The sequence below is a fragment of the Emys orbicularis genome, chromosome 4 (genome assembly GCF_028017835.1).
Source record: "Emys orbicularis isolate rEmyOrb1 chromosome 4, rEmyOrb1.hap1, whole genome shotgun sequence".
Lineage (NCBI taxonomy): Eukaryota > Metazoa > Chordata > Testudines > Emydidae > Emys > Emys orbicularis.
The window spans coordinates 131,173,426-131,188,895 of record NC_088686.1 but is presented as its reverse complement, the minus strand read 5'-3'; the positions used below and the strand labels follow the sequence as shown (position 1 = coordinate 131,188,895).

The window sequence follows — 15,470 nt, the reverse complement described above, 5'->3', positions numbered from 1 at the left end:
TCATATTGCAGTGTGCCCCGGCTCTACATGGTTGCCCATTGTTGTAGTCCCCGTTCCCCAGCTACTCCCCCTCATATCTTCTCCAATTCCCATACAAATCTGTCTGGCCGTAGCCTCAGGGAAATTCAAGTCTGGGAACAACAAATGTGGTATAGCACATCCTACCGATGAAATTGTTGTTTCCAGTGGTGAATTGTGCTAAATGCTACTATGAGAACCACCACTTTCTCATTTCCCTCTCTGCTTTCCAAATAACTACCCAGTACCCTGATTGTTCTCAGAGAGCAGCCATTCGGCTGGCCCAGCTTGTGCAGTGGGAAAGTTTCCACCAAGGGAAAAGAGGCGTAGTAGAAGGGGTCTTGCATGGTTTATCAGAAGCAGCCGCTATTTGGACAATAGACAAGGCCCAAGATCATAAAGAACGCCTGGAAAATTTGGAAAAAGCATCAGGCCTCCTTACTGAGGCAGGGTTAACTAACACCTATACCAATATAAAAGCCCTCCATGCCTTGTCAGGACTGGGAACCACAACCCAAACCCTTCTATCAAAATTAATAAACACCCTTGCCTTAGCAGGAAAGGACACTGTCTGGGATTCAGCTTGTAGTCAAATGCAGGATTTCTTTAACGGTCCCTTCGAAAAAATGCAAACCAATGTTTTAAATCAGCGGTGGCCTGAAACCCTTACCACCGCGGTAGGAGTGCCATCCAAGCTATGGAAGTGGAGGCATACCTGGACCCTATCTGATTGGGCCTGCAACTCCTCGACATGCTCCTTCCATGCTTCGGGACCGGTAAATGGCACCTGGGCTCCAGTGCACTTACTTGTGCCAGAACCCTGGGCGAATTGTCTATGGGACTGGGTTATCCACCGGCAGGTATGGGAAGTTAAACCACCCCATAAACCTAGCCATTTCATCACCACTCCCTATGATTTCGCTGCTCAACATATCTGGGTGGGTATTGGAACCTTGTGGTCATTATGGCCCTTGGAACCCCCACAGCTATTTTACCTCCGCAAATTGCATCCTGGAGAAGTGGTTAACATTTTGATTTGGCATGTTGGGAAGGGGAAGCGATAGGTAAAGATCCAGAGGGAAAATTACTATTTAGTAAGAGCCATGGATGTGCCCTGCCATCAGACCCCCACATCCCTATCCCCTTTCACCTTAACTTAACCACTGCACAAGGAAGCCGCTTTATTGTATGGCCTGCTAATCCTCAGGTTTATGTAACCCTCCATCCAAGTGTTCCTTTTACATTTGATTGGACTTCCCCTATCCCTAACCGCTTCCTAAACCTCACTTCTCTACTCCCTCTGCTCTCCAACTTCTCTCACCTGCAAGACCCAAATGCATGTAATAGAAATAGAATACAACAAAGAGGCCAAAGCCTTCCAAACTGCTTATCGAGTACATACCTTATGCTTCTCCCACGACATTGCGTGCTTTGCCTCTAAGGAAATCGCCCAAGTTGCACCCAGTTGGCTAACCTCTTCTGCCCTTCACATTCTATTTTGGATTGTTTTAGCAATTTGTTGCGGATTAATGTTGGCTGTTGCTTGTTGTCTATGTAAATTTTGCCGTTTGCCCCGGCTCCCGGTTCAGCCCCGACCACCACCGAAAGCCCTTTTTATTTTCACAGATGTTCCCCACCCCACACTATATTGTCCCTCAGATCTGGAAATCGACCACCTTAGTGTCATTTCTAAATCCGAATACTGTCCTATGGCCCCTTTGTTTAATAATAGTAGTGATGCCTATAGGGCATCAGAGGAGGGAAATTGTGGGGAAATAGAGGGGGGGGCCTTCTTTTTGATAGCCAGAGCTGTGAATCTGAAGGCCCCAAAATAAACCCTCCAACAAAGATCTGTTATGCTAACTACCCTTACACAAAGCAGGGCCCAGGGCAGGGCCTGAACTAGACTAAAAAAACACAGTTTTCTGCCAAACTCGGTCAAGTGTCATGTCCAGAGGAGGGGGGAGGGGTAAGGTGGGGCAAGGAGGGAAAGAATAAAAAGCCCCCGCAGCAGCACTAATGAAATATGTTCATGGCTGATGAAATATAATAACCGCTTGTGTGAAGCAATAGGTAACTTTAGCTAAATGCAAACTGACTCATGCAGCTTCTCCTTTGGGTCATCTGTGACCCACTCCGTGATTCCAGCTATCTGCAAAAATAGCCAATCATAGATCCTCTTTAGGCTTCCCATGGAACCCCCCCCCCCCAATCTTTAACCAAAAGACCCTGGAAAATAACGTGTCTTGAGAAATGTACCCAAACTGGTGCCAAGTACCACCCCTGGGGAAAACCACTTCTCGGAAAATTAATAAGGAAGGTGGTGGGGGGGGGGGGGGGGGGGAGACTGACCCCGACCCTACTTTCTTAACTCGCGGTTTGGGGGAGGGACTAACCCCAACCCTAATTTCTTAACTCATGACTATTGTTTGTACTTTGCTTGCGGTTTGACGAAATAAAGGAGCCTGCGAGCTGCTGCTCGGGGTGTCAGTCTCCGGACTGCACCCCAGTGCACTGGTATGTATGTCAATAAACTAGCCTCAGGCTTGAGTCTTTGAACTAAAATGACTGCGTGGGGGTCTTTGACCACAACACTGCCCTCACTCCAAGAGCATTACACCTGTGAGAGCAGAGAAGCATCCCATGCACTGCTACAGACTAGGGACCGAGCGGCTAGACAGCAGTTCTGCAGAAAAGGACCTAGGGGTTACAGTGGAAGAGAAGCTGGATATGAGTCAACGGTGTGCCCTTGTTGCCAAGAAGGCTAACGGCATTTTGGGCTGTATATGTCGGAGCATTGCCAGCAGATCGAGGGACGTGATCATTCCCCTCTATTTCACATTGGTGAGGCCTCCTCTGGAGTACTGTGTCCAGTTTTGGGCCCCACACTACAAGAAGGATGTGGAAAAATTGGAAAGAGTCCAGCGAAGGGCAACAAAAATGATTAGAGGGCTGGAGCACATGACTTATGAGGAGAGGCTGAGGGATCTGGGATTGTTTAGTCTGCAGAAGAGAAGAATGGGGGGGGGGATTTGATGGCTACTTTCAACTACACCTCTACCCCGATATAACGCTGTCCTCGGGAGCCAAAACATCTTACTGCGTTATAGGTGAAACCGCGTTATATCGAACTTGCTTAGATCCGCCGGAGCGCGCAGTCCCGCCCCCATGGAGCGCTGCTTTACCCTGTTATATCCGAATTCATGTTATATCAGGGTAGAGGTGTACCTGAAAGGAGGTTCCAAAGAGGATGGATCTAGACTGTTTTCAGTGGTAGCAGATGACAGAACAAGGAGTAATGGTCTCAAGTTGCAGTGGGGGAGGTTTAGGTTGGATATTAGGAAAAACTTTTTCACTAGAGGGTGGTGAAGCACTGGAATGGGTTACCTAGGCAGGTGGTGGAATCTCCTTCCTTAGAAGTTTTTAAGGACAGGCTTGACAAAGCCCTGGCTGGGATGATTTAGTTGGGGATCGGTCCTGCTTTGAGCAGGGGGTTGGACTAGATGACCTCCTGAGGTCCCTTCCAACCCTGATATTCTATGAAGCAGGCCCAGGACTCTAAGGCGGTACATAGATGGATCAAACAGATGGAGCGAGATTACCATGCAACTAGCACGATGGGGCAAAGCCCTAAAGACTAGGTGGTGAGCAACCCAGGAGCAGGAGAGCAGCCCTCTGTTTACTCCGCCTGGTTTCAGAGACAGAGATTATCAGGGCTTTCCCCCTGGTATGGGAGGCAGCATTCTCTTGGTGTCCAAGCATATGACAGGGAGTCAGGAGATCTGGGTCATATTCCCAGCTGTGCTAGTGGCTCAGTGCTGGGCCTCAGGAAAGCCATTTCCTCTTGCTGGGGCTCAGTTTTCTCATCTGTAAACCGGGGATGATAATTCCTTCCAACCTCACAGGGCTGCGGTGGGGATAACGTGTCCACACGGGAAGGACTTTGAGAACCTCAGATGGAAGGTGCTAGCCAGAGTTGTGCAAAGGACGTGGAGAATATGGCAGCACCCACCATCTTTCAGTCCCCTGGGGGCATGGATCAGCGTTCATGTCGTGCTCCCAGTCAGTGCCGCTAATGATCCCACCAGCGGACCAAATTCAGTGATGAACCCTGGTCACCTGGCGCCTGAGACATGTTGCGCATACACTAAGAAGAATTCAGTCCTCCCAGAGACAGGCCTTGTTTAGACTAGGGAAAAAGGGGTGTGTGTGTGTGGTGGGAGAGGGGTTATAAATGAAGGGAGCTCAGCGCCTTTGACATCCTTCTGAGCACCAGGGGTAGGTGCAGTTTAACACCTGGACATTTGAGTAACCCTAATGGGTCACCTAGATAAAGCCACTGGGATAAAGCAAATATGGCATGGGAGATTCCCCATCCCCTCACCCAGAGCTCCTCCTAGAACGCCCCACAAGCACCTCCTTCCCCAGCCCCACACAGAGCCACCCGCGTCTTCTGCCGCTTCGCATTCCCAGGAGGAGATGCCACAAACGGGAGCGGAGGAGCAGCAGCCCCGCCAATGTCCACGGCAGGCGGGTGACTCCTGCATCGGTGGAGCTTACCCTCGCCAGCTCCTGGTTCTTCTCCTCCAGCTGACTCTCCAGCTGCCGCAGATGCTCCTCGATACTCCCGTGCCTCTCCTCTGCCTAGGAAAATCCAAGGAAGCTTCTAGGAGAAGCCAGCACGTAAGGCTCCAGAGAGCTGTCATCCTAGTTAGGAACGGCACTGACCCGCCAGAGACGGCAATGGGATTTCAGTGCACTCCGGGACCCCCGTGGTGTCCCCAGGCACATCAGCTGGACTCACTCACTGAGCGGGCAGTGACAGCTCTCCATGGGGGGTTTGGGGGCTGGGCGGCCCTCGCAGGGGGCTCAGCTGGGCCTTGCGCACTGGCTCTCGGGCCTGGCATTGGAGTGCTGAAAGAACCCTGGTTCAAACTGCTCTGCACCAAGCAATGATGAGAGCAGGCAGCTAACTCCTGCTTATCTGGGCCTTGGTGTTCCCCCTGCCCCCCACCAGGCCCTGTCCCACACATTTCCAGGAAACTGCTCTGCCACAGGAGAACCCTTCTCCCCGCTTGGCATGGGCTCCCTCTCTCCCCAGCTCCTGGGTGGGGTTGATCCCTTCAGCATGAGCCTGCAGGCACCCAGCTGGGGGAACCCGGGGCAGCCATGGCTGGGCATTGCCTACTGAGCACCCTCACCAAAGGCCAGCAGAGTCTGACAGAGTGAGCTGGTGAGGGTCAGGCAGCCGGGCAGGAGCAGGGACACAGAGGAGGCTAATGATGATGCACAAAGGAGTTTGTAGAGACAAAGGCCACTGTGGCTGCTGCACCCCGCCCATCCCTGGGGCAGTCCCAGCTCTGCCTATCATGGGCGTCTTAGACACACACTGCCCCATCAAGGGGGCCTAGAGGCTGAATGCCCCACTGGTGCCTGCTGGGTATCTGGGCTGGTGCACACCCTGGCAGGCACCAGATGCCAGAATTAAACTGGGGTGTGGCACATGCACTTGAGGCACCGGGCTGAGGGACCCGGACACCTACACATCCCAGAGCTGCAGGAGCTCAGGCAGCAGGAAGGGTGGGCGTGGCCCTGGCTGCCTAAGCCACGCCTCCTCTCTGCCTGCACTCCCCCACAACACCACCCTCATTAGTTCAGGCCACAGCCCGCTAGCAACACCCAGCTCCCCACCACCACCGTGGGGTTATTTGGCCCCAGTCTTCGCAGAGCCTCTCAACAGAGCCCACCCTCCAGCAACTTCTGAAGGCACGGACCCAGGAGGGGCCTCTCTGCTCCTCTCTCTAATGCAGAGTAACACAGCCACCCCCACTCTGGCACACACATCCGTAATGCCCCTTCACTTAATGCTTTCAAAGGAGTTGGTGTTCTGCATCAGCGACAGTCATGCACCATCCAGACAACCTCTGAACGGGCAGTGGATCCTCTCAGCTCCGTGCTAGGGCTGAATGGCCTGTGTTAGACAGGCGGTCAGACTAGGGGATTAACAGGTCCTTCTGGCCCAAGAATCTAGGAATAATGGGGAGCGGAGGGTGTTCCCTGGGGAGGGTCCCAGCAGGGCCTGGCTAGGTCCTAGCCCCCTACTCCCGCTGCCCACGTACCTTGGTAAGGGCTGCTATCCTCTGGGCAAGCTCTGCTTCCACCTCCGGCAGCGTCTCTGCCTTCCTCATCGTTTGCTGCAGTTTCTGCTCGGCCAGCTCCAGCAGCTCCTGGAGGTGCCGAGCCTTCTCCTCACACTGCAGGACAACGCAGAGGAGACGCACTTAACACGGAGCCCTCTATACCCTAATCATCCCAGCTGACACACAGACAAGCAAACAGGAAGGACCAGGGAAACCTGCCCTCCACAGCTGGGTGAATTTCAGGGCCGCTCCCAGAGATTGGGGGTTCATGGAAAGCACCAAACTTGGCTAGTTTCCTCCGACAGATATTACCAGCTTGGGTCAGACCAATCAACCAGTCTCCTGGCTCCAACATACCGGCTGCAGAAGAAAACGCAAGCATCCCTCTAGTGGGCAACTGTGGAATTACCTGCCCATGTGGGAAGTTTCTTCCTGACCTCTGGTAGTTGTGATTTGGCTCATGCCCTGAAGCAGGAGGGTTTTGATTACTTACTAATTTTTTTACCTTCCTTAACATAGCTGTGGATATTTTCACTATCCATAGAAAGAGATAACTCCATCCTGAGTCCTGCTGAGTTCTTGACCTCAGTGATCTCATGGGGTGGTGAGTTCCACAGGTTAATTATGCAGGATGGAAAAACTACCCCCTCACAATACATTTTGGCTAGCTCTAGGTATCAGCTGGGCTGGCAGTTGGGTCTAAACTACCCAACCTCTGCAGTGACACCCCTGCTGAGATTTCCCCGACTTCAGTCCCTTTCTCAGCAGTAGCAATGGCTGCGTCTAATTAATTGGAGCGGGCTGAGCCCAGCATGGCACCTGAACCTGCAGAGGGAGGATGTGAAGGACATGGCGATACCTGTAATATTTTATGAATCTTATATGTGCCATCTGTTTGGATGGTGTTGTTTGCAATCTGGTTACCAGGGGTTAATTCAAGCAGGGGTTACTTGCAAGAAAGAGGACAATAGCTTCAGACAGCCCGATTTACCAGTACTTAAAAAGATAACACAGGCGTCATTTGCTTTTGAAGTTTTAAGTCTGACCACAGGAGTTCAACAGTCCGGCTGGTAACCACAGGATCCAGGCAGGAAAAATTGGAGCAAAGAACTCTGAGGGATACAAGGAAAGTCCATGAAGGACTAGGCAGAGAATGAGGCAAAGATTGCTGGAGGGCAGAGCCGAGCTGAGAAACTCCGGCAAGCACCCACGGTGCTATGGAGCAGGGACCTGGTCGGCGAGCGGGAGAACCGTGGGGTTACAGCTAGCTCTGGAGCCATGACAAAGGGCTTCGAGGGAAGACCCACTGCTGATCGGCAGGCGGGGGCTGACTCCCGATGGAGCAGGCAGGCATCTCCAGACAGGATGCTCGGCTGAGGGGAAGGACGGGGGCTTCCAGGCAGCTACCGAGTCTGCAACCTCCCAAGCTGTTTCCCGTGCATACGCTGCTCCTGCAACACCGGGGAGGGCCCAGTACCTGGCGATGCAGAGACTCCTTGTTGGCCAGCTCGTTCTCCAGCTTGTCGTTGAGATCGTGGATGGAGGTGGCTTCTCTCTGGGCAGCCAGGTAGCGCTTCTCCAGTGTGGTGATCCTCTCCTCCATGTCGTCCTTCTGAGCCAGAGCCTGCGGGGACGGGGCACCAGCAGAGTCACAGCGATCCACAAGCCCAAGGGCCACTACCCCTAAGCCTGAGTACGTAAGCGGGAGCCCTGGCACGTGCCAGAGAGGGGCTTAGAGCAGTAGGAGCTAATAGGACAGGGCTTGACAGCAATCAGGGGTCACAGTCATGGCAACAGACCCTCCTGTGCAGAGTAACCTGAAATCCCCTATCCAAGTGTAAAGCCCTGGGGAGGAGCCAGCCCATCGCACCCCGTGTCCCTCCTCTCCTCCACGAGCCCCTACCCCGGAGGCCCCCCACCACTCATGCTCTCCACGTCCCTCCTCTCCTCCTCCTCCCCCCGCGAGGGCCCACTGCTCACAGGGATGCAGCGAGTGGTGGGGGAAGGGGTGGAGAAGAGGAGGGATGTGGCCAGTGGCGGGGACCTCGCGGGGGAAGGGGCAGAGCAGGGAGGGGAAGAGGTGGAGTGCAGGCAGGGCATCCCTGTCCTATTATACCAGCCACCTATGCGGCAAAGATCCCGCCTGCAGCAGAGCGCCTGGAAGCCGAACTGGTCAATATCTGCCCAGCGCTTTGAAGCTGCCCCGTGCTGTTAAGAGCACAGGGATTGTTAGCACAGCTGGAGCACAAGCACCTGACCTCTCGCAGATCCCTTTGGTACTTGCTGCTCATCTCTTCTGATTTGATAAGATCCTTCCTGGCGGTGCCTAGATCCTCTTCCAGCTCGGCAACACTGGCCACCAGCCCCGCCAGCCGCTCTTTAGCCTGCGAGAGCTCGAAGTTCTGCTTCTCCAGGAGCTCCTGCAGCTCCACCACCCGACTCGCCTCGTCGTTGGGGTGGATGGAACCGTTGGGGAGTCTCTGCAAAACCACAGGACAGAAAGTTTTAGCACTGAGGTGGAGCAGCAGCTCCTCGAGCTTGGTAGCTGTCCCAGACCTGCCGGCTGGCGTCTTACAGAGGGCCCAGAGAATTGCCTGCATGGCCAAGCTGGCTAGTGGTGAGCTGATGGAGGCTGCAGAGAGGAGGGATGAGGAGAGGACCCTTCGGTGTGGACTGTTTGAAGCACATGGTCTCCACTTAATCCGGAGCATTTGGGATCATTTTATCTGCTCCCTGTTTAATCATGGGCCCAGCGAGGTGCTCGATGCCCCGGTTAGAAGTGCACCACAGGTGCCTCGCTTGGAAAGAACGGCCCACAACGTCCTCCAGCATTCGGGTGAGGGGAGGGGGTCAGGGGGTCAGGCAGGAGCAGAAAAACCTCAGGGCCCAGTCCTCTGCTCTCACCACGGCCCCACACCGCTTCCCTCTCCCAGAAGGGGGGGAACCAATTTGCTTGGCACGTCCCAAGATCCCAAGGCAAGGAAAAGGATCATGAAATGTCAGGGAACCAGCTCTGTGCTCCGGCACTCAGGGAAAGAGGACAACAAAGCCACCCCCGATAGCCCCGAGGTCACCTGGAGCTACACACAGCCGCCATTCAGACGGCAGGCATGGAATAGCGCAGTCCAGCTCTGCTCCTCCGATGGGGCTCTCACCTTCCATAGAATCTTCTGCCCTGGTTCCTTGCCCTCCACCCTTTTCTCATCTTCTCCGACTGGGGCTTCCCTTTGCCCTGGGTCCTGCTGCAGAACAGTTACCTGCAAAATGCAACCATGTTTATGCATAAGCTCCCAGCCCTATTTTTAGTGCCCCATGCCCTCCACTCCCTGCCAGAGCTGCGGGCCCCTGCGCTGCAGGAACTGAGATCGTTGTTCACAGAGTCACAGATTTAAAGGAACCATTGTGATAATCTAGCCTGACCTGCACAGCACAGGCCAGAGAACCTTCCCGGGGACTTCTGCATCCAGCCCATCACTTCTGGCGGACCTAGATATCAAAAGGTAGATCCTGAGCTAGTGTAAGCTGTCCTTGCCCTGTCGAGCTATGGGTCTCATGACAGCAATGGAGTGATAATACTTCGCACCAGCTGAGGATCTGCCCCTTGATCCCCACCTACAAACACTTTAACATGCGGACCCCCGGGTGGGAGGAATCGGGCTGGCACACGGGGGTGTGGCTCGGAGAAACGGGATAGAACCGAGACAGGAAAATCAGGCTGAAGAGGAAGAAAACTCCTGAAGAGCGAGATCCGCCATGGCCCCCGCTCTCTGCCCAGCTGCTGACATGCACCCCCATCTGCGCCCTGCCCTGGCATGGGGCCCCCACCATACCCCCCTGGCAGTGCCAGGGCGGTGCATTCGTGGGGCTGGGCTGGTTCATTTCCGAAGAGAGGGAGGGAGGGCACTGGGGTGAAAGGCCAGAGAGAGGAAGATCTTAATCAACCCACCCAACCGCCCAGCTCCCCGTACCTTCTGCTCTCCCCCACCTGCCCACACTCCACCTGTCAGCAAGCAGGGCCTAAAGCACAGCAACCCAATGAGGGCAGCTGGCTTGTAGAAGGCTGCCTGATGAGTGGGAACAGCCAGCAGCCCAGCTGCTCAGCCCAGCAGTTGCTCACAACATTTGCCCCTGGCTACGATAGCTCCTGCTCCTGCCTTGGCCCTGCCTTGCCTCCCTCCAGTAACCCAGTTCTGACCCTCAACTTCTCCGGCTCTGACCACTGGGAACGATCACCCACATCCCGGTTGCACTCCCTTGGCACCGCCTTTAGGAGGACACCCCTGACATGCTCCAATTTTGTGCCAGCGCCTTCCTTTGTACAAGCCTCAGGAACCTGGGCCGGCGCCACCCGTGCACACCCTGGTGTGCAACGCACGAGAAGGCTGGCTCAGAGGCACACGCGGTTCTAGTGACAGCCCAAATCGGCGCCACACAGCACAAGCCCATGCTCATGAGCCAGTGAGTCACACAGAGCAGAGGCCTCATCCTGCTATTGTTGCGGCGGGATGGTGGCCCAGGGTGGCCAAGTCCCGGGAATGGTTCTCTCCCCGCAGGAAGGCCAGGGGCCGGTGGGCGAGAAAGGGCCAAAGGTGGGTGGCTGTCCATAGGGTCAAACGAGGGAAAGAGCAGCAAGTCCGGAGGAGGAGAGAAAGCCCCATTCTCTGCTCTCAGATGTGATCTAAGAGCCCATCTCTAGCATTGGATTCATTGCCCAGGGGATGCCCACGCTGCAATCAGAGACGTGACTAAAGCACACGCAGACAGACCCGCGCTAGCTCGGACCTAGCTAGCGCCAAGCCCAATAGCAGTGGTGCTGCGGCAGCACAGACTTGCCACTCAAGTACGTACCCAGAGTCCAGGCTGTGCCTGTACAGCCCATATGGAAGCCCGGGCTGCTGGGGCTTCGCTGTGGTTGGTTCCCGAGCTGGCTAGGTCGCAGCTAGCTTGGGTGGGTCTACCCGTGCTGCAGTCACACCTCTGAGCGCAGTGTAGACAGACCCATAGACACACAGGCCAAAGGACCAGGAGCTTCCTTCAAGGGGATGGAGACTGGTCTCTCTTCTGGAGTTAATGGCAGGAGTCGCGCCTCTGCCACCGAGCGGACCGATTCACAGTCCGATCAGGTGCCTGCTGCTCCGGGCTGTACCAAAGGGGCCTGGAGGAGCATCAGTGTTTCTTTCGGCTGCAGCGAGGGGTTCCAGCCCCCCAGGAAGCACACGGCTGCCCAGCACATGTCGGTAGCAGACGAGGCCCCGCGGGCCCCAGGGAAGGATCCCGAAGCCCCCTCTTACCTGTTGATGGGCACTCGCCAGCTGCTCTTCTAAGGTTGCCACTCGCTCTAAGGCCGCTCGCAAGCGCTCTCTCACCTGCAGGTGTTCGAGACAATGGGAAAGGCTGTTACTTAGCTGCTGGGTGGGCACTGCTGACTTCTCGACTCGGCCCAACTCCCAGCACGTGCTGGGACCCAGGATCACGCCCTAGCAGCATGGTACTGCGCGATCAGCAGCCACGGGCCAGAGCCGGGAGGGGCTGCAGGGGGAAAGCCTGGCGGGGGGTCACTGAGAGATTCGAGTCTGTGTTACTCCCACGGTGCCTTTCCACTGAGGGCTGAGCGTGAGCATCAGATTGGATCCCCCTCCCCCGGCGCCACGTGAGCGGCATACAAGGCGTCTCATCACCAGGCTGCCCAGGAACCCCAGCTGCTCAGACAGGGCCCAGGATTTTATTCCCATCTATGTAAGTGGGCTACTCCTGTCCCACTTGGCTCCAGCCCTCCCCCAGCTAATTCTCCTCCTCTCTCCACCTCCAGGCTCCCTGGGTTGGCTTTCCGGGGAGAGCCACGCTGCCAGTGCCAGCATCCCCAGCCGTCCATCCCCAGCATGCAGCAGTCTGGGGTCGGGGCAGCTCGAGGGCGGAGCAGAGAGGCGCCCGAGGCCAGGGGATCACTGCGGGAGGGGTCAGCGTCTCAAAACCAGTGACACGCACCCCAGCCTAATCCCATCTACCTCCCAACAGCCGAGCGCTCCACCAGGGCGCCCAGCCAGTGGCGGGTCCCAGGGATGTTTACATGCGAGTCTGGACTGTGCCTGTGCCCTGGAGCTGTGCCCCGAAGAACCTGAACCAGGCCTGTGGCTACAGTGTAATAGGGTCACTGCCTCCCTGCCAGCTCCCCTGGGCTCTGGGCGGAGCCAGCAGTGCTTGGGGCAGATGCTGCATCTTCGCAGGGGAGAGGAGACAGCAGCTCGGACGGCTCCTTTGCCTGCTTGCCTGCTGGGCTGGGGGACCCCCTGGGAGAGCAGGAAGGGTGCTGGCTCTGCAGGCCAGAAGAGGAGAAGCCAAGAACCCGCCACCAATAATGTCTCTGAGTTTCTGCCCCAGGCCAGGTTAGAGCAGCCTGGGGGCTGCTCTACCTTATCCCAGCTGGCAGAGGTCCCCAATGGGAGCGGCACAGGGCAGAGGATCTGCCCCTGAGCACTGATGGCGGCTCCCTGGCTTTCAGCCTGCAGGGACAGGACACCAGGGCTCTCACATGAGCCAACTCCTTCCAGATGACCGACCCGAACCTGATCCCCCTACTGCCGAGCCCTGCCATGACTTTGAGCCCCCGCAGCTATCTGAACCCTCCCAAATCCCCTGCCCCAGGGGCCAAACTGCTCCTCTGCTTCCCCCCAGCCGCTGACAATGCTGAGACAGGCCCAGGTTTCCAAGATAAAAGTCTGCCCCCTGACCCACCCGGGAGCAGGAGGCCCCTCTGAGCAGGGCTAGCACCAGTCCTGGGCTCCCAGCTGGGCACCGTGCTGCCAGAAAGTCGGCCACAGCTTGGGGGAGTGCAGAGGACAGTCAGGACAGAGCAAAGAGCTGAACCCGCCTAGCCTGGCCAAGAGATAATCTGGGCAGCGGCGTCTCTCGGACGGGCTTAGGTCATTTAGGATAATACTAGGGGCACAGTCAGAGGAAACAGGGTGATATTGAGAAACAGACACTTACAGGATCAGTTCCTGTGAGCGAGGGGCTTCAGGCTGTGGACGGGTTTCCCACGGGACAGGGTTTCCAGGACGTTTAAAACGAGACAGGAGGGATCCCTGCGGGTAGGCTCTGCCAGCCCGTCCATCCCTAGCACAGGCTGCGTGCAGGGAAGGCGGGAGCTGGCGCTGCACAGTGCAAGTGGCTCTGAAGCACTGTGTTAAGCAAGCCAACGCCTGCAGCTCTCTGGCTGACCCACTTCTGCCAGGAGAGCTCCGGATAAAAATCCAGGGGGAGGGTGATCTCGCTGCCATAATGCCCCAGAGGACTGCAGAGAGCCCTGCGGTCCCACTCAGGGAAAGACGTCTCGCTGCTTAGAGACAAGGAGGTTCTGCTTTGCACAGGGGAAAAAAAAGGAGGTGGGGAAAGGAATGGCTTGAGGATTATTTCTGGGACCTGCCTTCCTATAGGCCTCAAGTCCAGCCATCGCCATCCATGAACACAGAGAGGGCGGGGCTGAATGCTAGCCAGCCAGGGCCAGCGAGAGCACTGGATACAGAGTGTCCCAGGTGCGGGGCAGCTGGCTGTGGTAAGGGGGCAGGGCCCCAGCTGGCTCCGGGCCCCTCTGCGGCACAGCTCACCTTTTCATCCAGCGCTTTGTGATGTTCGAACAACGACTTCAGCGCTTTGAGGACTTCCACTTCGCTGGAGACGCCGGACGGGGACTGAGCCTGCCGCTTCACCACCGTCATCCTCAGCGAGCGCTCATGCCTCGAGACCAGGCACTCCAGGTGCTCCAGCAAGAGCTGCAAGAGAGGGAGGGAGAAGTCTTCACCACCTCCTGTGGCCCCGCTCTCCCGTCTCAGCCCGGGGGGCTGAACAGCCCGTTTCTTTCCTCCTCAGTTCCACAGCACACGCCACGGTGGCACAACGCACGGCAGCCCCCATCTGGGCGACCAACCCAGCTCCACAGCACAGAGCCGGGCACATGCTTTACCGCCTGCCCAGCGTACAGTGGGGGCTACAAACGTGAACCCACTTATTACTGGGGAGGGAGATCTGGAGACCCCTCCTCACCTAACTGAAAAGACCAGGAAGCCTTTGGAGATCTCTCCCACGATGCATGGAGCACCCACCCTGCCTTATGCTCAGATCTGGGGAAAACGTCTGATAAACGGCCAGCAAACACAGCCACAAAATCTCCACCGCACGCTCACCTCACCCCGGCCACTGAAAATAAACACCGTGTGGCTAAAGGCCACACTGCACAGATCCCTGCTGCACGGCATCTTTGCTCCCCCAAGCTCAGGCCCCGGCAGTGCTGAGAGAGGAAGGGGCGTTTGAGCTGAGGGGCTGCTGCAGAGTGAAGATCCTTAGCAAAGCTCAGGGCCCAGGGCAGGGCTGGACCAGCAAAGATTTCTAGAGCGTAGGACTGAGGTTCCTCTTTAGTGCTGGGTGCGGCTCCAGGACAGTCAGAACAGCCCGTGTGGCAATCCACATACTGCAGGGTAATAAGAATGAACTTAACAGGGTTGTAGAGAAATGATGGGGAGTTCTGTTCCCAAGCCGTACAGAATGAGATCCCGCCTACGGAGGTCCCTAGGGGACAAACTCCAGAGAGGTTAGCTTTCTCTACGTCAGCTTGCCCAGAATGCTACAAACCAGAGTGTAAATGCACAGGGGGAAGACGGAACGGGGTTTGCATAGCAACTGCTCCCACTCTGCCTAGCTCTCGCCGGTATCGTTAGTCCCAGAGTCGGGAACCACTGGGGTTTTTAATAAGCACCTCAGCTCACGTAGACTTAGACGCAGCCAGGTTTCAGGGCTAGGGACGGACATTATTCCCCGTGACTTACCCTGGTGTTATTCCGCTCGGCTTTCAGCTCTGAAATCTCCTCTTCCCTCTCCAGCAGCTGCTCTCGACAGGCATTGAGTTCTCTCGTCAGCGTGGCAAACTCCTGCAAAAGGGCACAATGCTACAGTGAGCGGAGAGGCTGGGCGCTGCCCTGAGTGCTGGGAGGCTTTACAACCCCCCGAGAGGAGATGCACTGTCCTGGTGCGTATCTCTTCAGACTGATGTATGATGAGGACACAAGCGAGGCCCCAATCTGCTACTTTGGGGGCCTCTGACATGGTTTAAAACCACGATACCACCAGAATGATGCCAAGAGCGAACTCCCAGCCAAACACCATCCTCAGCTCAACCGGACAGACAGCCCCTTCCCAAGCAAACCTTCGCCCTCCTCCAGAAATGACTGCCTCTGTCGGATTCCACTGTTTTTAGACGCCCAGGGGCAAAATGGGCCTTGCTGGGTACCCTGGCTGTTAACATGCCTGGTGGTTTCAGAG

The 15,470-nt window shown here is 56.2% G+C and overlaps 1 protein-coding gene across 1 annotated transcript in view; it reads right to left on the bottom strand.

Annotated features, from left to right (window-relative positions):
• Positions 1–15,470, bottom strand: part of PPFIA4 (PTPRF interacting protein alpha 4) — a 130,911-nt gene that overhangs the window by 78,831 nt on the left and 36,610 nt on the right. Inside the window, exons 2-9 of the mRNA XM_065404424.1 lie at positions 14,978–15,079; positions 13,763–13,927; positions 11,440–11,524; positions 10,307–10,370; positions 8,417–8,636; positions 7,636–7,782; positions 6,138–6,272; positions 4,579–4,662 (exon numbers count right to left, since the gene is read on the bottom strand). Coding sequence (XP_065260496.1) covers positions 4,579–4,662; positions 6,138–6,272; positions 7,636–7,782; positions 8,417–8,636; positions 10,307–10,370; positions 11,440–11,524; positions 13,763–13,927; positions 14,978–15,079 — 1,002 coding nt within the window. The remainder of the gene's footprint in view (positions 1–4,578; positions 4,663–6,137; positions 6,273–7,635; positions 7,783–8,416; positions 8,637–10,306; positions 10,371–11,439; positions 11,525–13,762; positions 13,928–14,977; positions 15,080–15,470) is intronic.